Source organism: Myotis daubentonii, chromosome 9 (assembly GCF_963259705.1).
Source record: "Myotis daubentonii chromosome 9, mMyoDau2.1, whole genome shotgun sequence".
In the NCBI taxonomy this organism is placed as follows: Eukaryota; Metazoa; Chordata; class Mammalia; order Chiroptera; family Vespertilionidae; genus Myotis; species Myotis daubentonii.
In genome coordinates, this window is record NC_081848.1 from 29,259,586 (window position 1) to 29,285,150 (window position 25,565).

The window sequence follows — 25,565 nt, forward strand, 5'->3', positions numbered from 1 at the left end:
ATCTGCATTCTGTATGGATATGCCTCCAGGGATATGCCTATGGGGAGGGGCGGGGGACATTTCACAAAAATGCAGTCATAATATCTGGTCTTTTGTGACTGGCTTCTTTCACTTAGCATAACATTTTAAAGTTTTATGTATGCTATATTCTAGTATATGGGTATACCACATTTTGTTTACCTATTCATCAGTTGATGAATATTTGGGTTGTTTCCAGTTTGAGGCTCTTTTGAATAACGCAGCTGTGAACATTGTGTACAAGTTTTTTGTGTGAACATGTTTCCATTTCTTTTGGGTATGTACCTAGAAGTGGAACTTCTGGGTCATCTGGTAACTCTATGCTTAGCATGTGAGGAACTGCCAAAAACATTTTCCAGCATGGCCTCTCTATTTTACATTTCCACCAGCAATGTACGAGGGGTCCAATTTTTAAACATTCTCATGAATGCTTTTAAAAAAATACATTATAGCCATCCTATGGAGTGTTGAGCAGTATTTTATTATAGTTTAGAGCAGAGTTATTGACTGTAGGTTGACTTGACCTTGAACTCCATAAGGGAAATCTCCTCTATGCTCAGCCTTCACCCAGCCTTTGCCAAATCTCTCAGGCCCCTGGTAGGAATGGGCTCCTACATGTGAACAAGGATGGACTCCAGTTCTTCACTTTCAGTTGACTTCAGTTCTTCACTTTCAAGTGACTAACCTTGCCAGTTCCTTGGGTGAATGGATGCCCTTCAAAAAAAAAAGTTCACAGGATCTGCGCACTATGAACATAATTTTCCTATGGGCTGAGACTGGCCCTGCCCCATTCAGACAGGCTTCCATTCTCATGTTGAGAGCAGCTAGATCCTTCCCTCCACTTTTCTGGATTCCAACCAGAGAAACACTCTCACCTTTGGAGGGTCCTCTTAGTGCCCTGTGAGGAATTTGATTTGCTTTTTGTCAGGAATAGAGATTTAGGGTGGTTTATTTGATAGAGGGGTGTAAATTCCATCTGCCACAGACACTGACTTCGATCATTTAAACACTAAAATTTCCCAATCCCTCCTTTGAAGAATAGCCCTATATTATTATTAGTATGTAACCGGGTAATGGGTGTAAAGACTCTTCTTTTAGGATCCTGTATTGATGGGGTTTTGAGGGATGGTCTCCAAGGGTACATGTGTGTCTGGTGGGTCAAGGAGAACTGCAAATTTATTTTTAACAATGTGAAAACATAATTCCAGTGTTTTCTGGCTTCCATTATTACTGCTGAGAAGTTATCCATAATTCTTATTATTGCTCTTTTGAAAGGTAATATTTATTTTTTCTCTGGCTGCTTTTAAAATGTTCTCATTGCCATTGGATTTTAGAAGTTTAATATGATGTGCCTAAGTTTTTAAATATATATATATATATATATATATATATATATATATATATACACACACACATATATATATGTATATATATATATATAATTATTATCTATATTTGGAGTTCAAGTCATTTTTGGAAAATTCTCTTCAAAAATGCTTCTCCTATGTCCCAGTAGTCTTTTTCTCCTTCCCTATTGGGCATCTATGAATGTTAGAGCTTTGCAAGAAGTCTCATATATCCTTATGCTTTGTTATGCACTTTCCATCATTTTACAGATCTCTTTGATTCTTTCTTTTTTATTGTTTAAAGTATTACAAAGAGTATTACATATGTCTCCTTTTTTTTCCCCCCGGCCTTGACAATCCCCTGGCCTCCCCTACCCCCCAGTGTCTTATGTCCATTGGTTATGCTTATATGCATGTATACAAGTCCTTTGGTTGATCTCTTACCCGCCCCCCTCCTGCCCTCCCACCCTCCCGGCCTTCCTGCTGCAGTTTGACAGTCTGTTCGAGGCAGCTCTGCCTCTGTATCTATTTTTGTTCATAAGTTTATAATGGTCTTTATTATCCAGAAATGAGTGACATCATGTGGTATTTTTCCTTCATTGACTGGCTTATTTCACTTAGCATAATGCTCTCCACTTCCATCCATGCTGTTGCAAATGGTAAGAGTTCCTTCTTTTTTATAGCAGCATAGTAGTCCATCATGTAGATGTACCACTGTTTTCTAATCCATTCATCTACAGATGGGCACTTAGGCTGTTTCCAGATCTTAGTTATGGTGAATTGTGCTGCTATGAACATAGGGGTGCATATATCCTTTCTGATTGGTGTTTCTGGTTTCCTGGGATATATTCCTAGAAGTGGGATCACAGGGTCAAATGGGAGTTCCATTTGTAGTTTTTTGAGGAAACTCCATACTGTTCTCCATAGTGGCTGCACCAGTCTGCATTCCCACCAGCAGTGCACAAGTGTTCCTTTTTCTCCACATCCTCTCCAGCACTTGTTGTTTGTTGATTTGTTGATGATAGCCAGTCTGACAGGTGTGAGATGGTACCTCATTGTTGTTTTGATTTGCATCTCTCGGATGATTAGTGACTTTGAGCATGTTTTCATATGTCTCTTGGCTTTCTGAATGCCCTCTTTTGAAAGGTGTCTATTTAGATCCTTTGCCCATTTTTTGATTGGATTGTTTATCTTCCTTTTGGTAAGTTGTATGAGTTCCCTATAAATTTTGGAGATTAGGCCCTTATCAGCTATGACATTGGCAAATACGTTTTCCCACGCAGTGGTTTTCTCGTTGTTTTGTTAATGGTTTCTTTTGCTGTGCAGAAGCTTTTTATTTTGATGTAGTCCCATTTGTTTATTTTCTCTTTAGTTTCCAGTGCCCTAGGAGCTGTATCGGTGAAGAAATTGCTTCGGCATATGTCTGAGATTTTGTTGCCTTTGGATTCTTCTAGTATTTGTATGGTTTCCCGTCGTATATTTAAGTCCTTTATCCATTTTGAGTTTATTTTTGTGTATGGTGTAAGTTGGTGGTCTAGTTTCATTTTCTTGCATGTATCCGTCTAATTTTCCCAACACCATTTATTGAAGAGACTATCTTGACTCCATTATATGTTCTTGCCTCCTTTGTCAAATATTAATTGAGCGTATTGGTTGGGGCTGATTTCTGGGCTTTCTATTCTGTTCCATTGATCTATATGTCTGTTCTTGTGCCATTACCAGGCAGTTTTGAGAACAGTGGCTTTGTAATACAGCTTGATATCTGGTATTGAGATCCCACCTACTTTGTTCTTTCTCAGGATCGCTGCAGCTATTCGGGGTCGTTTATTATTCCAGATGAATTTTTGGAGAGTACGTTCTAGGTCTGTGAAATATGCCATTGGTATTTTAATGGGAAGTGTGTTGAATTTATAGATTGCTTTGGGCAGTATGGACATTTTAATGATGTTGATTCTACCAATCCAAGAACATGGTATGTTCTTCCATCTGTTTATGTCATCCTCTATCTCTTTTTTCAATGTCTTGTAGTTTTCTGAGAAGAGGTCTTTTACCTCTTTAGTTAAGTTTATTCCTAGGTAGCTTAATTTTTTTGGTGTGATGGTAAATGGGATTGCTTTTTTAGTCTCTCTTTCTGATAGTTCAATATTGGTGTATAGAAATGCCATAGATTTCTTGGGGTTAATTTTGTATCCTGCTACATTGCCAAATTCTTTTATTAAGTCTAATAGTTTCTTGATGGAGTCTTTAGGGTTTTTTTAAGTATAATATCATGTCATCTGCAAATAAGGACAGTTTTACTTCTTTTCCAATTTGGATGCCTTTTATTTCTTCTTCTTGTCTAATTGCAATGGCTAACACTTCCAGTACTATGTTGAACAGGAGTGGTGAGAGGGGGCATCCCTGTCTTGTTCCTGTTCTTAGGGGAAATGGTGTTAGTTTTTATCCATTGAGTATGATATTGGCTGTGGGTTTGTCATATATGGCTTTTATTATGTTGAGGTATGATCCTTCAATTCCCACCTTGCTGAGAGTTTTTATCAAAAATGGGTGTTGAATTTTGTCAAACACTTTTTCTGCATCAATTGATGTGACTATGTGGTTTTTTTCTTTCAATTTGTTTATGTGATGTATCACGTTTATTGATTTGCGGATATTGTACCATCCTTGCATCCCTGGGATAAATCCTACTTGGTCGTGGTGTATGATCTTTCTGATGTACTGCTGGATCCGATTTGCTAAGATTTTGTTGAGGATTTTGGCATCTATGTTCATGAGGGATATTGGCCTGAAATTCTCTTTCATTGTGTTGTCTTTACCTGGTTTTGGTATTAGGGTGTTGCTCGCTTCATAGAATGAGCTTGGAAGTGTTCCTTCCTCTTGGATTTTTTGTAGTAGTCTGAGGAGGATAGGTTTTAGTTCTTCCTTGAATGTTTGGTAAAACTCCCCTGTGAAGCCGTCTGGTCCTGGGCTTTTGTTTGCTGGAAGCTTTTTGATGACTGCTTCAATTTCTTCCATAGTTATTGGCCTATTGAGATTTTTAGATTCGTCCTGATTAAGTTTTGGAATGTTGTATTTTTCTAGGAATATGTCCATTTCCTCCAGGTTGTCTAGTTTTTTGGAGTAGAGTTGTCCATAGTATTTTTTAACAATCATTTGTATTTCTGTGGGGTCTGTTGTTATTTCGCCTCTATCATTTCTGATTTTGTTGATTTGGGTCCTTTCTCTTTGCTTCTTGGTGAGCCTGGCTAGAGGTTTGTCAATTTTGTTTATCCTTTCAAAGAACCAGCTCTTTGTTTCATTGATTTTCTGTATTGTTTTTTTTGGTCTCTATGTCATTTATTTCTGCTCTAATCTTTATTATCTCCTTCCTTCTGATCACTCTGGGCTTTTCTTGTTGCTCTCTTTCTAATTCTTTGAGCTGTAGATTTAGATGATTTACTACCATTTTTTTCTTGTTTGTTGAGATAGGCCTGTAGAGCTATAAACTTCCCTCTCAGGACTGCTTTCATTGCGTCCCAAATGTTTTGGATTGTTGTGTTTTCATTGTCATTAGTTTCCAGGATGTTTTTAATTTCTTCTTTGATCTCATTGGTAACCCAATCAATATTTAATAACGTGCTATTCAGCTTCCAAGTGTTTGAGTATTTTGAGTTGTTTTTATTGTAGTTTATTTCTAATATTATGGCCTTGTGGTCTGAGAAGATGCTTGGTATGATTGCAATCTTTTTGAATTTGGGGAGACTTTGTTTGTGACCCAATATGTGATCTATTTTTTTTTTAATTAAATCTTTATTGTTCATATTATTACATTTGTTCCTTTTTTTTCCCCCCCATAACTCCCCTCCTCCCAGTTCCCGCCCTACCCTCCACCCTCACTCCCCACCCACTGTCCTCATCCATAGGTGCACGATTTTTGTCCAGTCTCTTCCCACATCTCCCACACCCCTTTCCCCCCCAAGAATAGTCAGTCCATTCCCTTTCTATGTCCCTGATTCTATTATAATCAACAGTTTATTCTGTTCATCAGATTATTTATTCACTTGATTCTTAGATTCACTTGTTGATAGATGCATATTTGTTGTTCATAATTTGTATCTTTACCTTTTTCTTCCTCTTCCTCTTCTTAAAGGATACCTTTCAGCATTTCATATAATCCTGGTTTGGTGGTGATGAACTCCTTTAGCTTTTCCTTATCTGTGAAGCTCTTTATCTGACCTTCAATTCTGAATGATAGCTTTGCTGGATAAAGTAATCTTGGTTGTAGGTTCTTGGTATTCATCACTTTGAATATTTCTTGCCACTCCCTTCTGGCCTGCAAAGTTTCTGTTGAGAAATCAGCTGACAGTCGTATGGGTATTCCCTTGTAGGTAACTGAGTTTCTTTCTCTTGCTGTTTTTAAGATTCTCTCTTTATCTTTTGCTCTTGGCATTTTAATTATGATGTGTCTTGGTGTGGTCCTCTTTGGATTCCTTTTGTTTGGGGTTCTCCGCGCTTCTTGGACCTGTAAGTCCATTTCTTTCACCAGGTGGGGGAAGTTTTCTGTCATTATTTCTTCGAATAGGTTTTCAATATCTTGCTCTCTCTCATCTTCTGGCACCCCTATAATTCTGATGTTGGTACGCTTGAAGCTGTCCCAGAGGCTCCTTACACTATCCTCGCATTTTTGGATTCTTTTTTCATTTTGCTTTTCCGGTTGGATGTTTTTTGCTTCCTCGCATTTCAAATCATTGACTTGATTCTTGCGCTCCTCTGGTCTGCTGTCGGGCGTCTGTATAATATTCGTTATTTCAGTCCGTGTGTGCTTAATTTCTAGTTGGTTCCCCAATATAAGATCGAGGGTCTTATTAGTTTTCGTGTAGATCTCATTAAGTTTATCGGCAGCTTCTAAACAGTTCTTGAGAGACCTTAAAAGTGTGGTTCTGAACTCTGTTTCTTCCATTGACAATTTTGTCCTGTTTCTTTGTCTCCGCATTTTGTTATGCTTCCTTGGTGCACCCCCTAGTGGTCTTTGTTCGCAGTCTTATAGATAAATCTTGATTGCTGTAGCTAATTCCAGGGAGGGTTTGACCTCCAGGCCAAGTGGCTATGAGATTCAGCTGTGTCAGCAGTGAGAGAACTTCTGTCTTCTAGGGAGGTGCTAATCTAGCCTTTGCCTGAGGCTATCCGGCAAATGCCTCTGTGCAGGGCTTGGGCAGGGCGGGTTGAACAGGATCAACAGCATGGGCCGGAGAGAGCAGTTATGGCGGCTCTCAGTCCTGTCCCAAGGGGCTCTGCCTCTCTGAGTCCCAGCACCCGCTGCAAAGCTCGGAGAGAAAGCTGCACTCGCTCTGACCGAAGCCAGACAGTCCCGCTTCTCCCGTTTGAGTCTGGGTCCCTAAAGACTCGCCCGGATCTGGTGCTCAGAGTCTGCGACTCCCTCCCGATTGAAAACAACAACCGCGCCCTCCGCCGCCAGCCCGCTCTGCGCACTCCGCACCTCAGAATTTGACTTCAGCACTGCGCCTCCTCGTGTGCGTTTCTCTTTCCTCCTAGTTGTAGGACTTCCACTCAGCCAGCGCCCCTGTGGTTCTGGGTGATGTCCCTTCCGTTTTTTGGTTTCACTTTTGAAGTAGTTGTTCAAAGCAGCAAACTCCGGCGTTAACCTATGCCGCCATCTTGGTTCTCCTCTCTGTGGTGATATGTGATCTATTTTTGAAGATGTCCCATGAGCACTTGAGAAGAACATATATTTTGTGTCTTTGGGGTGAAGTGTTCTGAAGATGTCAATTAAGTCCATCTGATCTAGTGAGTCATTTAGGATTGCTGTTTCTTTGCTGAGGTTTTGTCTAGCAGATTTATCCAGTGATGTCAGTGGTGTATTAAAGTCCCCTACTATGATTGTATTGTTGTCGATCTCTCCCCTGATATCTTCCCGGAGTTTTCTTATGTATGTGGGTGCTCCTGCATTGGGTGCATATATGTTTATCAGGGTTATATCCTCTTGTTGTATTGATCCCTTTAGTATTATGAAGTGGCCTTTCTTATCTCTTGTTATGGCCTTCACTTTGAGGTCTATTTTGTCTGATATAAGTATTGCTACCCTAGCTTTTTTTTCATTTCCATTTGCCTGAAAGATATTTTTCCATCCCTTCACTTTCAGTCTGTGTGAGTCCCTTCTAATGAGGTGGGTCTCTTGTAGACAGCAAATATATGGGTCATGTTTTTTTTATCCATTCAGCCACTTGATGTCTTTTGATTGGACCATTTAGTCCATTTACGTTTAAAGTTATTATTGAAAGGTACTTGTTTGTAGCCATTTCTGTGTTTTTTGTTTTGTTTTGTTTTTTGTTTTTTGTTTTTTTGTGTGTGGCTGCTTTCTTTCTGGGCTTTTTAGTTCTTTTTACACCAGTCCCTTTAGCATTTCTTGCATTGCTGGCTTGGTGGTGATAAACTCCCTTAGCCTTTTTTTGTCTGTGAAGCTTCTTATTTCCCCTTCAATTTTGAATGATAGCCTTGCTGGATAGAGTATTCTTGGATTCAGCCCTTTGCTTTGCATCACTTTGTAAATTTCTGTCCATTCTTTTCTGGCCTGATGTGTTTCTGTTGAAAAATCATTTGATAATCTGATGGGGGATCCTTTGTAGGTAACTCTCTGTTTCTCTCTTGCAGCCTTTAAGATTCTGTCTTTGTCTTGTACATTTGCCATCATTATTATGACGTGTCTTGGTGTGGGTCTTTTGGGGTTTATCTTTCCTGGGGCTCTCTGTACTTGTATAACTTTTTTCTTCCCCATATCTGGGAAGTTTTCTGACATTATTTCTTCAAATAGATTTTCTAATCCTTGCTGCTCTTCTTGTCGTTCTTGCAGCCCTATTATGCGTATGTTACTTCGTTTCATGTTGTCCCGAAGCTCCCTTAGGCTCTCCTCCTGCTTTTTAATTTTTTTCTCCAGTTGCTGTTCAGATTGAGCTTGTTTCTCTGCCTTATCTTCTAATTCACTAATTTGGTCCTCTGCTTCTTCTAGTCTGCTGTTGAAACTTTCCATGGTGTTTTTGATTGTAGCTATATCACTTTTCATTTCTTCCTGATTCTTGCATAGGTTGTTGATTTTCTCATCCATCCGGTGAATGAATTGTACAACCATTATTCTGAATTCTTTTTCTGTCATGTTGCATGCTTCAACTTCATTAATGTCCTTTCTTGGTGACTCCTCATTGTCTTTCCTCTGGGTGTTGTTTCGTCTCTTCATTCTGATTATCTCCTGATGGTTCAAACGTCGAGTTGCATGGGCCTGGGCCGTGTGCAGTAGGAGCCTCCCACCACCCGAGTGTCAATGAAGAGCTCTGACACTAAGATGTGTAGTTGTTGTGGGTTGGTGGGAACCAGGCTCGCTCAGAGTCAGTGTTGTCAGCACTCAATGTGGCCTCGTACGCGCCCTTAGAATCAGGGACCCTGCCTGCACCGTGCTGAAACAGAGACCCCCCTGAAGCGTGTTGAAAACCAGAGCCCCCTAGCGTGCGCCAGGAGTCAGAGTTCCCCAGAATCCAGTATCAGAGTTTCTGTTGCTTCGCAGGACCTTGCCTTGAGAATCAGGGTCCCTGTGTGCCCTTGCACCAGGAATTGGAGTCACTGGCTCTTAGTATGAATGCACAGGAAATCAGGATCTCAGACACAGGTGAAAAGAAACACAGTCAAGTCACTGGTGCTTGGTGCTGCCTCCTGCCCAGAGAATCGGGGTCCCTGGGCCTGTGATACGTGGGACAAATTCCCGGGGTTCACGTGATTGCTCCCAGCCCAGGGCTCAGAGCCGGCAGTGTGTCTAGGCTCAGTTCCTGGGGTTCCCGCGTTTGCTCCCAGCCCAGGGCTCAGAAGCCGGCAGTGCGAGTAGGATCAGTTCCAAGGTGCTCCGTGCACTTCCAGGCTAAAGCTCCTGGAGTGCTGAGGCCCCTGCAAGGGGTGGGTCTATCAATTAGTTACTCTGGCGCTGCCCCCAAGCCTGCGGGAAGGAGGGATGGGCTCTGTTACTCACGGATCTGCTGTGGGGATTTCTGAACTTTTGGTGTCCACAGGTCTGTAGCTGTGGTCGCAGGTCTCTGTCCCCAGTGGCTGCAGGGTCCTGGTATGCGTCTGAGATCAGACTGGGTGGTGCTGAGGCCAGGATCCTAGTCTTAAGCAGCTCTGTTTCCCAAGATGGCGTGGTCGCCCTGCCTGTGCTGGCCGCCCAGGAGTGTCCGCGCAGGGAGCGGGACTCCGCCGCCTAAGACTGACCGGTTTAGCAGCCCCTTAGAAGACCTGCAGAATCTAACTGTCCCTAGCTCATACCCACACACCACACACGTCCACACACTCCTCTATCACCTATTCCTATTTTTAATCCCCAGCATTCAATGGGCTTCTTATTACTCTTCAGAATTTTTATGTCTCACATCTGTTAAGACTGTTTTCCATTTCAATTTTAAAGTATACTACTTGGGCTTTGATCAGATAAAATCATGTTTCCTTTAGTCTAATGTTCAGTGCTAATGCCATTTGCCATATTATTTGTTTTAGATGTCCCAGGAGAGAGCAGTTTATGCCTAGAATATTTTTTTTATAATCCCAATGGGTGCAATTGATTGGGTTCAGGCTACTTGTCAGCTATTATATGTTAAATGTAATACACAAAATGCCCATATGTTAAGCAGTGTTATCTCTGATTTTCAGGAGAGAAAAACGGAGATTTAGAGAGACTGTTCAAGCTGAATTAGAACTCTTATCTTCCTAATAACTAAGTTCCCTCCCTATACACAAGCTGCTTCCATGTAACTTTCTGTATAAACGAAAACAATGTTAAAACAAAGCTTTTAGGAGAGGAGATAAAGATTATGAATTTGTTGGGTATGGTTTCTTGTTTTAACTGTGAATGTATTGAGAATGTTCATTGATGTCATCACAATTGCTATATATCTAAATTTAAATTATTTATGCAAATGCCCCAGCATTAATCAAAACGTTAAGTTCAAGGCAGTCAGTTAAAAACAGAATTGGCTAAAAATAAATCAGAAAATAGGTTACTCAGATTAGTGTAAAACTAGTAATTTAGGCCCCTTGGCACATTTTTCAGAGAGAGCCCTTTAAACTTTCTTAATTGCAAAATAACTACATTGCCCACCTGCCATCATCATAGAGGGTTCTTGTTGCTTTATTTCTGGAGAAGGAAAGGTACAGCTGGCCCTCTGGCATTTTTAGATGGGACTTAAGACAGCCTGTTCTACTTTGCCCTGTAAAACTGCACAAAAATCCAACCTTAACTTCAAGTATCTGCTTAGTAGAAGGTACCTGTGGAGCACATATAAGCCTAGGAGGGAGAAGATATGTGTTCAAACCAAGACTCTGCCACCTACTTGCTAAATGTGACTTCAAATTTATCTGCTGAGAGGGAAAAATAATATTACCTTTGTCACAGACTAGGTGTGAGGAGCAGTGAGGTAATATATATGGACTGACTTTCCAAAATTAAAAATGTTGTACAGGTATAGTTATTGATACGTTATCTCTAATATAGTCATATAGTGAAACCTATGCAAATGAATGCCTTATACTCTCTTATTCATTCCAGTTCCTAGGTATGGTTGATTGTTAGGCCAGTTGCATCTTTATACTTCCCTCAGCTTGGATCACATAATAGTCTCCTGTATTCTTCAAATCAATGCCCCTCACCCATCTAATTTCTTGAAAACTCAGAAAATGAGCCCAGTATGAGCTATAGAGCCTTAAAAGGCTCAAAAAAGTATCTAAAATTGAAGCATTTAAATGGGAAAGGGAAATGCAGATATAATTGGGTTTCTGACTCTCTTATAAGTCAGCCATAGAAGAATGCAGGGAGCAGAATCTTTACTCTTAGATCTGTGGATGGAGTGCAGCCTTCCACCTACCGCACGTGAAACTCTGGGAAATATAAACCTAACTGCTTCACCTGGTTTTTCATCTGTAGCATGGAGGTCATATGCATAGCTCAAAATATTAATGTGAAAGTAAAATGCAATCATATATATAAAGGTCTTACACTTCCTAGCAAATAGTCGATAGTCGATATTGATCCCCATTTTCTGTTAATTTTAAAAGACTGCCAACAATCCTTAGCCCCTACATTTTTCAGAAATTTTCAATTATTCCCTAATATAGCTAACTTTCCTATGATTGTATAGAATGAAACTTTAAATGCTTTTCATAAGCTTATACATTTAACTATGACATTACTAAAATCTCAAGGATCTGAATTTTTCAGTTGGGACAAAAACCACAAATTCTTATGATTATTAATAAAATATGCATAATCTAAAATATAATACGCCATAAAATATTTGTACATCATCTATAACATATATATACACTGAATGGCCAGATTATTATGACCACCTGACATTTGTAGGCAAATTAGCTATAATTTTCTGCTGAAGTTGCTAGAGGGCCAGATCGTTATAAACATCTGAATAGCACAACATACCTAAATATTGTTGCTGATCAAGTTCATCCTATCATGTTGATGGCATATCCCAATGGAGATGGCTTCTTCCAACAAGACAATGTGCAATACCATGGTGCTTGTATTGTGCAGGAGTGGTTTCAAGAACATGAGGGAGACTTTACCTTGCTTAGGTGGCCCCCACAATCACCAGATCTCAATCCAGTTGAGCATTTGTGGGACAAAGTTAAAAGAGCCACCAGGCAGCTGGTTCTACAACCATCAAATCTCACAGTACTATTTATCAGGCATGGTGTCAGATTCCTTGCATCACCTTTCAACATCTCGTGGAGTCAATGCCAAGAAGAATCGCTGCAGTATTGATGGAAAAAGGTGGCCCAACGAAGTACTGATGGGGTGGTCATAATAATCTGGCCACTCAATGTGAATGTGTGTGTGTGTGTGTATACATACACTAATCACTGAGGTGATATGGTTATACAATGAGAAGCAAAGGGAAGTAATATAGAAGAAAAAAATAGATAAATATATCTCATCACCTCACACTAGAATATAAGCTTTTTTTGTATCAAAGGGGAGCTGAATTGTACTTTTAATATTATTCTCTATCTCAGTGAAAAATTTTTAAAAGTTCAGTGAAGCCCTACTCGAGTGACTCAGTTGGTTGGAACATTGTCCTTTACACTAAAAGGTTTCAGGTTTGCCCTAACCGGTTTGGCTCAGTGGATAGAACTTCGGCCTGTGGACTGAAAGGTCCCAGGTTTGATTCCGGTCAAGGGCATGTACCTTGGTTGCGGGCACATCCCCAGTAGGAGGTGTGCAGGAGGCAGCTGATCGATGTTTCTAACTCTCTATCCCTCTCCCTTGCTCTCTGTTAAAAAATCAATAAAATATATTTTAAAAAAATAAAAAAATAAAAGGTTTCAGGTTGAAATTCTGGTCAGGCACATACCCAGACTGCGGGTTCGATCCCCACTCAGGGCGCATACAGGAGGCAACTAATCGATGTTTCTCTCACACCTCTTTCTCTCTCTCTCTCTTTCTCTGTGTGTGTCTCACACACACACATTTCTCTCTATCTCTTAAATAAATAAAAGCATATCCTTGAGTGAGGATTTAGAAAAAGTTCAATGAATATATATAATGTTGTTTTATTGTAAATTGCTCCAAATGAACAAGTCAGTAAAAGCAAAAACTCATTCAGGTCTTCAGGTTACAAATCCAAGACTCCCAAGTAACCTTCAACCTCCCAGCACGTCTGCCTTCTAATTGTACCAATGAACCCAACACTCCCATTTCACTCCCCTTCTGCTTATCTGTCTTCACACAGGCAACTATGGAGAAAGCGGAATGGAAGCTTTCAAAGATATGTCAGCCAAGGAAGGAATTTGCATTGCTCACTCTTACAAAATCTACAGCAACGCGGGAGAGCAGAGCTTCGACAAGCTGCTGACGAAGCTCAGGAGTCACTTGCCCAAGGCCCGGGTTGTAGCCTGCTTCTGTGAGGGCATGACCGTGCGAGGACTGCTGATGGCCATGAGGCGCCTCGGTCTAGCTGGAGAATTTCTGCTTCTGGGAAGGTGAGTGACAATAAGAAAATTCACACGGAGGAGGTAATACCAGGAATTCGGCAGCATCAAAGTTTATCATCAGGTCCACAAGGATAGTTGCTTTGGAAGCTTAATCTGTGTCGTAGAAATAGAGTTTAAATATAAAACACCAGAGCCTGGAAATAATCATGGAAAATAAGTAGGTAGGCCATGTGCTGATGAATGAGGATAACAGGAATAAACGCGTAGAGAAGATGAGTACGTAAGTCCTCCAAAAAGTGACTGTAAGGAAACGAGATGGATTCCTAAATGCTTGCATAGTTCCCTTGGGAAGTAAACGCATTTGAAACTTTTTGCTGTTGCTTTTGAAATTGATTTTGAGAATGGCTACATAAGCTTGTTTTATAATAATAGAATCATAGAATTTGGGGTTTGAAAGCAAGGAATTGCTTACAAAACTAATATTTAGAAGCGTTGGAAAATTGCCTCATTATTTTATATAACAAAAGTGTTATTACATTGCCCGGTTACCCACATTGCTACCAGACAAGTTTCTAAAAGATTAACTCCTATAGGATTGACTTTAATTGTCTGGATAATCCACTTGATTGGCACAACTCAGTTCATTCCCTGCTGATGTTGAGCCAGTGTATTAGGGCTCTTCAGAGAAACAGAAATGATAGTGTGAGTGCTAGTATATATATCACAAGACCCAGGTGAGCCAATATTGTAGTTCTGGTCCCAAAGCTGGCAGCCCTGAGACCAGCAGAGACAATGTTTCAGTTCAAGTGTGAAGAACAGAAAAGACCAATGTCCTAATTCATGTGGGCACACAGGCAGAGTTCCCTCTGACTTAGCTTTTTTGTTTCATTCAGATCTTCCATTGGTTGGATGAGGCCCACTCACATTAGGGAGAAAAATCTGCATCATTCAGTCTATGAATACAAATGTTAATATCATCTAGAAACACCCTTATAGACAAACCCAGAATAATGTTTGGCCAAATAAATGTCTGGACACCTCATGGCCCAGGCAAGTTTTCACATAAAATTAACTATTGCCATCAGTCAGATGACACCATAGCTTGAATGTGTGAGTGCAGTTCACTGTTCTATACCTTGGAAAAGTTATTATGTGATCACATATCTTTTTTCTGCAGATGACTAATTTAAAGATTATTGAAAACTGTCTGAACCACTGCATCATCCTCAATATGACTGTCCAAAATAGAAAGCCAACTCACTTGTGATTAATTTTTGATAATAATAAAAATTATTTATTTTTATTTAAAAATAATAAAACAGAAAACATGGCCCTGGCTGGTGTGGCTTAGTTGGTTGGGCGTCATCCTGTGCACTGAAAGGAAGGTTGCTGGTTCGGTTACCAGTCAGGGCACAAGCTCGACTTTGCTGTTTTGGGCTTGATCCTCACTAGGAGGCTTGGAGGAGGCAGCCAATTGATGCTGTACTCCCTTTCTCTCTCTCTCTCTCTCTCTCTCTCTCTCTCTCTCTCTCTCTCTCTCTCTCTTTCTCTTTCTCTTTCTCTTTCTCTTTCTCTCTCTCTCCAAAACAAATCAATAAAAAAACAACATGGTTCCTTTGTTTTTCCAAATGCTTAAATGACCTTCTGTGATCAGACATAGATCCTGCTTGGCTATATTTTATGATTGCCACTTTATGTACCTAGTTCTTTTCTGTCTGACCTGATGGCAGTAGATTGATGGCACTATTTTAATGTGAGGATACTATCCTTCATAAAAGTGATATTGAGTGAGATTCCTTTTTCATCAGTGTCATGCATTTTTATCTAAAATCGTTCCCAGTTGGCAAGAGTGATGCAACAGTTAGTTCCATACAACCCAGGACATTTCCACTGCCAGTATTTTTAAATTCCAAATTGCAGTGTTGCAACTGGGGTAAAAGAACAGGAAAGAAAAAGCTGGCCTTAAACAATCCTGCCTTTCTGATAGGGAATAGGGGATTTTGTGCCCCCTATCTGCTTTTTGGCCAACATCAATAAGACAAATCAACAGCATTTGTTTTCAGCCCTAATTTGTCAATGACTAAATGTTTTTTGATTGCGTGTACACAAAGAAAATTGATTGATACTTTATTTGTTGTTTTCCATCTGTATTTTTATTGTCAACAGCACCATAAGGAAATAATTCAGTATTTCCTATGTTTTTAAAATTTATTCTGTATATGCTATTTATAACAACTTCTCTTCAAATTATTTCATGCATAAGGTGATAGTTTGATAACCTTTAATTAGATTTCTTAATACAGTCATTGATTGGCTGATAAGAATTGAACATTGACTTGAGCACCAGTTCATTTCATCTTTGAGCAATTTTTTAGAAAAGCCTTCCTTACTCTGAATTAATAAATAACTCCCTGAAGTCTCCACCCATTGTATCATATTATTTTTTTGGAAAGTAACATATGATACTCTTTCAAATAATTGAAAACAACAGCATGGTCTTCAGTCCCCTTCCTCTTCTCTTTGAAGCATTTTTACTGCTTTCATTCCTGTTTCTTCATAGTGAAGTGACACTCTGGGTGTTAATAAAACCATTTATAGGGTCATTTACAAATGCTATATACCCAGCATTATGCTCAGAACTTTGTTTAATTATTCATTTGACAAATATTGAGTGCCTTTACTCTGTGTTAAGATACTGGGATACAACAGTGACTAAAACAGACAACAATCACTACTCTTATGGACATTACAGACAAGTTAAATAAAAGGCAATAAGTGCGATTAAAGCAAAATAAATCTAAGAACAACTTGCATGTTGAATACTATTATCTCCATTTTATAGATGACCTCAAAACTCAATAAATACTGAGTAATAATGATATGAAGGCCATATACATGTATGTGATAAAGATAAAATTAAAATAAGTCTGTGTAACTCTAGAGACTGAGTACTTAGCATTGTGTTTTACTGCTTCTCAGTAACTTTAAAGTATTCCTGATCATAAAATTGGAGGTCTGGGGTAGTGAGCTGAAAAGCAAAATTTAGTAGTTGTAAGAGAGAATTTAGACCATCTACTCACTCTCATTTTATAAGTCGAGAAAACTGGTACTCCAAAAGTTTGGATGCCATGGTGAAGGTTATACAAGAACCCAATTACCATGACCCTTAATCCAATGCTTTTTTCTATTAGCTTGTCCTATAGAATAAATATAGGGGAGAAGTTATAAACTGTTAGCAAATTTTCAGTTCTTCATAGATACTGATGTATAAGGAAACTATCCTACATAATTCAAATTTAAGTTAGCCTTTTTAAACTAATGTTCCCCCCTAAAAAATTCCTGTTAGTATTTTGAGATCATTTTGTTTGCATATATTCTCCCAATCCCTATACTTCCTCCTTTCCCACTCTATACTTGTGTTCCTTTCCCCACCCTCAATTTCACTTGGATGGATCTTTCTTAGAAACTAGAAGTCAAGCTATGAGAAAAGAATATATATTCATAAATGTTTAGAGAATCTGACATTTAACGAATTTATTTACTTATAAATCTCTCCAGTGGCCTTGGCACAGCCAATTTTAATAGGTCATTCAACTAAAATGTTTGGCTGGACTAAGATAACTCTACTGATTAAGACAACCTCATCCATCAACATATCTCACCATCTGTGCTGCACGTCAGTCGAATGTTAGAGTGATGTAGACCTGGCCACTGTGTCTTCTCATTTGAGATCTGGGTAATCTGCTGTCTCACTGCCAATAGAAGTGTCCGTTCCAGGTCCCTGAAATAGTCTTGCTAAACACTTTGGCTCTGCCAACAGGATGGGATCAATAATCTAAACAAAAATGACATTTCTAAAGGGACTTATTTTTTTCAGAATGGACACAGTGTTTTAGTTATTGACCTCAGAAAATGTTATTTGAGATATATTATTTATGAACTGTAGACTTAAATATGAACTTGGAAACAAGGACCAATTTTTAGCAAATTAACTAGGTAAAGATCACTTTTTCTTGTCTAAGATTAACTGAAACTGTTTATCTATTTGAATGAAGATTCTCTGTTCTTTAATTTGATGATTGTTACCAAGCCATAAGAGAAAATATACTTGAATTCAAATATACTTGGGAATTATACCTGGTATTTCTTAGTAGGATGTCACGCTACATCAATATTTCTCAAAATGGAAAGGACAAGCGCTTATTGTAATGAATATATTTGTGGGTAGAATTACAAATAATTGTTCTAGTAAAACAATGATTGTAGCTATTAACCAGAAGTAGACATTAGTCTTTATTGTTGTATAGTGCCAGAGTATTTATTTCAAATTAAAACAATTTGAAAACAAGTATACTTGTGTTCCATGGGGCCACTTACTGTCATTTAATTGTTATGTAAAACAAAGCTATTTTCTTGAATTCTTATATATGTGGGGAGACAAGGAGGGAGGGAATGAGAGCAAGGGAGGAAGTAAGAATAGGTGATGATGAGAGGAGATGAGAGGAAATGAAAGGAAAGTGAGGAGAGACAGAGACAGAAAAACACCAATTAAATGCTCTGAGAATACTTGGTATTTCAAGTTTTAGATGACTTTGAGCTTGATATTAATATCCCCATTTTATAGGGGGAAAAATTGAGACTCAAAAAGGGTGAATGACTGACTGGGCAAGACCATGCCAGTTTCTTATCCCCACCCCCGATTTCACTTGGATGGATGTATCTTAGAATCTAGAAGTCAAGCTATGAGAAAAGAATATATATTCACAAATGAGATGATTTTTAGCAACATAAATGTTTTCACACTTAGGATAAGCTCAGTTTACTTTTATTTTTGTTTGTTCTTTCTGTGTTCGGTTATATTTTGAAAATTAAATGAGCTTAGTAAATGCCTTGAAAATTGTTGAGATTTTGTAATGAATTCATAATGCAAATAAGTCAGCCAAACCATGCCCATTTTGCCTGCAATTGTCTTATTGCTTATCTACAGTGAGTTGGGAAGAACAGACTACTTATATAATGTTCATTCTGTAAAATGGCAGCTGTTTAGATATATATGCCTAGAATGATATGCAAAATTTTCTGAACCATATGGGTTGAGCACAGAGTAAGGAGAGCATGGGTGAAAAATTTGGAGAGGGGCCTAGGAGACAATATTTCAGCCTTGCAGTATTTTGATACTTATTCCATTATTGGGTAAGAATTTATTTGGGGGGGGCTAAAATATGATAGCTGTGAATTTCCAAAAGATAATTCTGGGATGTGGATTATGGATAGAAGAGTTAAGGCAGATACAGGGTATCGGTGTCCCTAACAGAAATTATGCTTATTGACTAAGACATGGTGGGTGATGAAAAGGTGGCAGACCAAGAACTACTTATTAATGAAAATATGCTTATTACCTTGTCTGTGGAGATGTAGTAGGGGTTTATTCAAACTTGTCAAAATGTATACATTAAATATGTTCAACTTATTGTATATTATGTATAACTTAAGTTGAAAAAATAAATGTAGGAGCTGCTGATATGTTGGATACTGTGGAGGAGGAGGGGAAAAATCAAGGATGACTCCTAGTTTCTTATGCTGTATAACAGCTTGAATGATGGTACCTTTAGTGAAATGAAGACAATTGTAGGGAAATAATGTATGAGATAGACAGGAGATATAAGATCAGTTTTGAATAAGTTAACCTAATGTGCACTTTAAATATAAAAGTAAAGTAGAAGAATATCTGAATCTGGAGCTCAAAAGAGATATATAGGCTGTAAATAAAAAATAATGAGTTATCTTGCTATTTCAGATGTACTAAGGGAAGACATAGGTGTGTACAATTAAAAGAGAAAGTTGTAGAAGTTAACTTTGAGGAACCTCAATACTTAATGGTTGGAGAAAAGATTAACTATGAAAAGAAGAGAGGGAGAGGAAAATCTGGAGATATAGAAGGAAAACTCAGAGAGTGCCCTGTCATCCAGCCAATGGGAGAGAGTGATTAAAGATGAGACCACCACTGTCAAATGATTCTAGGCAAGTAAGTGGAAATAATACTGAACAGGTCTTTGCATTTGTTGAACTGGAAGTAATTAATGATTTAGCAATAGATGGCTGCATGGAGAAATAAAAGCAGATTCAGGATAAAGTAGCTAATAGGTGAGTACAGGTAGAAATGAACTCATGGCATTAAAGCCACTGTTTTGTGACATCAATCTAATAAGGGATGGAGAATGATAAAACTTTATCTTGAGTTAAAATCAAGTCAAGAGAAAGATTTCTTAACATAATATTTTACTTTTTTCCAAAAATGTAATTTATGATAATAAAGAAATAATTTAAATGGGGAACAAAGTTATAAAATGAAAAGCATCTTTACTTCCACATCTGTAATAACATAGAGTAATATTAAATTATTTGGCATTTGCTAATCTTACAGGTGAAATTGGCATCATTTTTTAATTTGTAGTTCTTCATTCATGATTGAAATTGTATGTCTTTCATATGTCAATAAGTGATATATATTTATATTTTTTACAAGTCACCAAATCATGCATTTAGTCCATTTTTTTCCTGGTTATTTTTCTTAGTGAATTACTTCATTGATTTTCAGCCTTTTTCATCTCATGGCATATGTAAATTAATTACTAAAAATCTACGGCACACCAAAAAATATTTTGCCCATCTGACAGAAATAGGTATAATTTTGATTCATTCACACTGGATGGTTATTGTTGTGTTGGCTGTTGTCATTTTTTTATTTGACAACCTAAGGGAAAAGAGGTCAGTGCCCATGACTAAACAGTCAGGTATTGCATATTTTAAAAATTCTTGTGGCAGCCTGGCTGGTGTGGCTCAGCAGTTGAGCAGTGATCTAGGAGCCAGGAAGTCACAGTTTGATTCCCAGTCAGGGCACATGCCTGGGTTGTGGGCTGTGGGCTCAATCCCCAGTAGGGGGTGTGCAGGAGGCAGCTGATGATGCTCTCTCATCATTGATGTTTCTATCTCTCTCTCTCTGTCTCCCTTCCTCTCTGAAATCAATAAAAATATATATTAAAAAAATTCTTGTTGCATACCAGGTGAAAATTGCTGATTTTCATAAAAGCACTTTATAACTTAAGAAAAGTAGTTCATTGACATGTGTAACAAATATTTTTTCTCTTGTCATTTAATTCTAATTTTATTTATGGCATTTTGAACAATGCCAAACTTTATCTTTTAGTTATTTTCTTCACATTTTTCTTTAACGACTCATAGGATTCGTATATTGCAAGTAGAGGCCAGCCACAGAGGTTTATTAATTGGTTGTTTAATTTTAGGATCCAGGTAGGATAGAAAAAAATAATAAATGAGGGGGTACAATTAACAGTATAATCCCTCTCCCCAAATGTGGGGAATGGGTGGCAAAGCATATGTGGAGGGAACAAGCTGAGGAAGTCAACTCCAGAATTGGAACAAAATAAAAAATGTACCAGGGGTGAAGGAGGATATGTTTAAAAGTCTTTGAATGGGAAACTCACTTGATAGTCTCTCTTTTCTTTTTAAATTTGGAGGCAAGAAGGGTGTGTGTGTGTGTGTGTATGTATTGCAGGAGGCGCTAGGTTGAGAAGTCAGTAGAGATTGGAGAACCAAGAAAACTGCACTGTTAATAAGTGTTTTTATATATTATTTTTACTTTATTTTACTTTGTCTGTTATAACCAATGGGGAGAAAGGAAGATCTGTCTATACTATAATGAAGAAATACTCTTAAAATAACAAATTTAACATTTGTACCTGTACTGTCACATCGATAATGTAATGAATTCTCATTGTTGTTAGGTGTTCTTTTTTAATTTAAATGTTTTATTGTTTAAAGTATTACATATGTCTCCTTTTTCCTCCATTGACCTCTCCCTGGCTGCTTCCACCCCCCAGCACATGCCTTCATCCCTCTACTGTCTTTGTCCATTGGTTTTGCTTATATGCACGCATACAAGTCCTTTGGTTGATCTCTTACCTCCCCCCCCACCCTATCCTGTCTTCCCTCTGAAGTTCAACAGTCTATTTGATGCTTCTATGTCTCTGGATCTATTTTTGTTTATTATATTCCACAAATGAGTGAGATCATGTGATATTTATCTTTCTTCAACTGGCTTATTTAGCTTAGCATAATGCTCTCCAGTTCCATCTATGCTGTTGCAAATTATAAGAGTTCTTTCTTTTTTACAGCAGTGTAGTATTCCATTGTGTAGATGTACCACTATTTTTTAATCCACTCACCTGCTGATGGGCACTTAGGCTGTTTCCAAATCCTAGCTATTATAAATTGTGCTGCTATGAACATAGGGGTGTATATATCCTCTCTAATTGGTGTTTCTGATTTCTTGGGATATATTCATGAAGTGGGATTACTGGGTCAAATGGGAGTTCCATTTTTAATTTTTTGAGGTAACTCCATACTGTTCTCCATAGTGGCTGCACCAGTCTGCATTCCCACCAGCAGTGCAGAAGGGTTCCTTTTTCTCCACATCCTCTCCAACACTTGTTGTTTGTTGATTTGTTGATGATAGCCATTCTGACAGGTGTAAAATGGTACCTCATTGTCATTTTGATTGTATTTCTCAGATGATTAGTGACTTTGAGCATGTTTTCATGTCTCTTGTCCTTCCTTATGCCCTCTTTAGAAAAGTGTATATTTAGATCCTTTGTCCACTTTTTGATTGGATTGTTTACCTTCCTTTTGTTAAGCTGTATGAGTTCCCTATAAATTTTGGAGATTCAACCCCTACCAGAGATAGCATCGGCAAATATATTCTCCCGTTCAGTGGGCTCTTTTGTTGTTTTGTTGATGATTTCTTTTGCTGTGCAGAAGCTTTTTATTTTGATGTAGTCCTATTTGTTTATTTTCTCCTTAGTTTTCATTGTTTTAGGAGGTGTATCAGTAAAGATATTGCTACAACATATGTCTGATATTTTGCTGCCCATGGATTCTTCTAATACTTTTTATGGTTTCCCATCTTACATTTAAGTCCTTTATCCATTTTGAGTTTATTTTTGTGTATCATGTAAATTAGTGTTCTAGTTTTATTTATTTTTTGCATGGATAGATTTTTTGCATCTATCCAATTTTCCCAACACCATTCATTAAAAGGACTGTCTTGACTCCACTCTAGGCTCTTGCCTCCTTTCTAGCAAATCAGGTCCAGCATTACATTAGAAAGATCATACACCATGACCAAGTCAGATTTATTCTGGGGATGCAAGGCTGGTACAATATCTACAAATCAATAAACATGATACATCACATAAACAAATTGAGAAACAAAAACCACATAATCATATCAATTGATGCAGAAAAAGCATTTGACAAAATCCAACACCCTTTCTTGATAAAAAAAAAAAAAATCTCAGCAAAGTGGGAATAGAGGGATCATACCTCAACATAACAAAAGCCATATATGACTAACCTACAGCCAATATCATACTCAATGGGCAAAAACTAAAACTATTTCCCCTAAGAGCAGGAACAAGACAGAGATGCCCACTCTCATCACTCCTGTTCGACATAGTCCTGGAAGTGCTAGCCATAGCGATCAGACAAGAAGAAGAAATAAAAGGCATCCAAAGGCTTTGGAAAAGAAGAAGTAAAACTGTCATTATTCACAGGAAACATGATATTGTATATAGAAAACCCTAAAGACTCCATCAAAAAACTACTAGACTTAATAATGAATTCAGCAATGTAGCAGGATACAAAATTAATACCCAGAAATATATAGCATTTTTAGACACCAAAATGAACTCACAGAAAGAGAAACTAAAAAAATATTTACCCATTTACCATTGCACCAAAAAAATTAAGATACCTAGGAATAAACTTAACTAAGGAGATAAAAGACCTGTATTCAGAAAACTACAGGACATTGGAAAAAGAAATAGAGGAAAACATAAACAAATGGAAGAATATACAGTGTTCATGGATTGGTAGAATCAACATCACTAAAATGTCCATACTACCCAAATCAATCCATAGGTTCAATGCAATCCCCAGTAAAATACCAATGGCATATTTCACAGACCTAGAACAAACTCTCTAAAAATTCATTTGTAATCAAAAAAAGACCCCAAGTAGCCACAGCAATCCTGAGAACAAACTTGGAGGGTCACAATACCAGATATCAAACTATATTACAAAGCCACTGTTCTCAAAACTGCCTGGTACTGGCACAGGAACAGACATATAGACCAATGCAACAGAACAAAGAACCCAGAAGTCAACCCAGGCCATTATGTTGTTCAGGTTTTAAAGGTTGATTAACAACCTTGTCCTCAAATTTAAAACACGCACGCACAAAACACAATAGAAAAAGTGAGTCAAGGAGATTAATACATAGCCACTAATCAAAGTCTTTGATCTGTGACCCAAATGCTGTCTCCAACCCCAGAGTGATAGGTAGGGCTGGGCAACAGCAGGACTTTCCTGCTTTCAAAGATGGCTTTCAGAATGACAATAGGAAAAATCTTAGGTTCAGAGGGCAGACTGCTCTGATAAAGTAGAAGCTGAGTCACACATGCTCAACTCTCTGGTGTCACCAGACAGATAAGTCACTCATTCCTGGGAAATGAGGGAGGTAAATAGTGGAGAAAAGTTATGTGTTTTCTTTTCATGCTTTTCCCTCCTGGAGAGTGGAAATCTCTGAAACTCTCCTGATAAAATGTGAAGAATAAGATATATTCTATTTCTCACAAGTCCCTTCTGAAACACATAGATAATATTAACTTGAACTTACCAATGAAGACCATGAAGCTCCGAGACATTACTTCTCTCATCAGTGTCACCATGCTCACCAGATGTGCTGCTGAAATTTAGGTGAAACCAGTTGCATTGAATGGTGCTATGGATCTGACAAGTGGAAATGCCCAGAAGAAGAACCAAGGGCCTGGATGGTTTTGGACAGAGAAGGTTTCCTGGGTGAGGGATGACACCCACAGATGACATCAAGGGCTTCTTCTAGGACTGGGGTTTGTGTTTTAGAGGCATTGCATCTCAAAGGCTTCTGGTAGCTTTAAGACTGATTGCACTTCTAATATTTGTTTAGATAAAATGTAAAAGCAAATGGATGATGTTAATAATAGGTATTATTTTCTTTGTGTAGCAAGCACCTAAATGGTGGGTTTTTATGTATTAAATTCATTGAGTTTTCTACAGCAATCCTATTTGAAAGCTGTTATTATAACCTCATTTTATTGCTGAGGAAACAGAGGCACAAAAAGACAACTTAATTACTCAATATTACACAGGCAGTAAATGGCAGAGAAGGCATTGGAAGATAGCCTGTATTTTAAATACTATGGTCAACTACATTTTTTATAATCCTTAATTTCAATAATAAATTAGATCCTTATAGCATAAAATATCAATATTTATATATTACTAAAATAGACAATCCTTATTAAAGGAATATAGTAATTAAAGATGATTCTGAAAGGGAGATTTCTTCTTTTTTTAAAGTAAGATAAATAAAACCTTGAAGCAATCCAATATTCTATCAATCAGAAAAATTCAATGATGAGACAAATTAGTCAGTCTGCATTATTATTTTCCCTGAAAACACAATGATAAAATTTAGGTTTCAGGAAAGAGAAAACATAAAAGTTACTTTAGAAGAATGATCAAACATCTGTGAAGAAACAAAGGCAAACACAGAATATTGTTCTGTGGTGAAACAAGGTGAAATTCATTTGTTCTTTCATTGTTTTCTGGAAGACTAGTATGATTTGATGTCATGAATGTCTTAAATACATGTTTCTTTAAATTGGAGGACATTGTGATAAATCATTCTAAAAGCAGTGCTGATAAGTTATGGCTCATAGGCCAACTCCAGCTCACTCCCTGTTTTTTTTAAATAAAGTTTTATTATAAAATATCTATGACTGCCTTTGGGCTATGATGGTAAAAGTGAGTAGAAGTTGGAACGGAGACCAAATGTTTGATAAATCCTAAAATATTCACGATCTGGTCCTTTTCAAAATAAGTTTGTTGACCCCTGACCTAGATTATTTTTTTATATGTGACTATGGCTCAACTTACACAACATATTAGAACTTATGATTTGAATATTTATTCAGCAGTAGTCATGGTTTGCACATAAACTCCATTTTCTTTTCATTTCTCCTGAGGTTTTAAGGCTCCAATTGGGTTATTGGATCAGACAGTTCTAGGGGTATAGGTTGAAGTTAGGGGGGCAAGTTTGAGTGT

The 25,565-nt window shown here is 37.9% G+C and overlaps 1 protein-coding gene across 1 annotated transcript in view; it reads left to right on the plus strand.

Moving 5' to 3' along the window:
• GRM5 (glutamate metabotropic receptor 5) overlaps positions 1 to 25,565 on the plus strand; it is a 447,722-nt gene that overhangs the window by 145,957 nt on the left and 276,200 nt on the right. Inside the window, exon 2 of the mRNA XM_059708191.1 lies at positions 13,139 to 13,388. Within this exon, the coding sequence (XP_059564174.1) occupies positions 13,139 to 13,388 (250 nt within the window). The remainder of the gene's footprint in view (positions 1 to 13,138; positions 13,389 to 25,565) is intronic.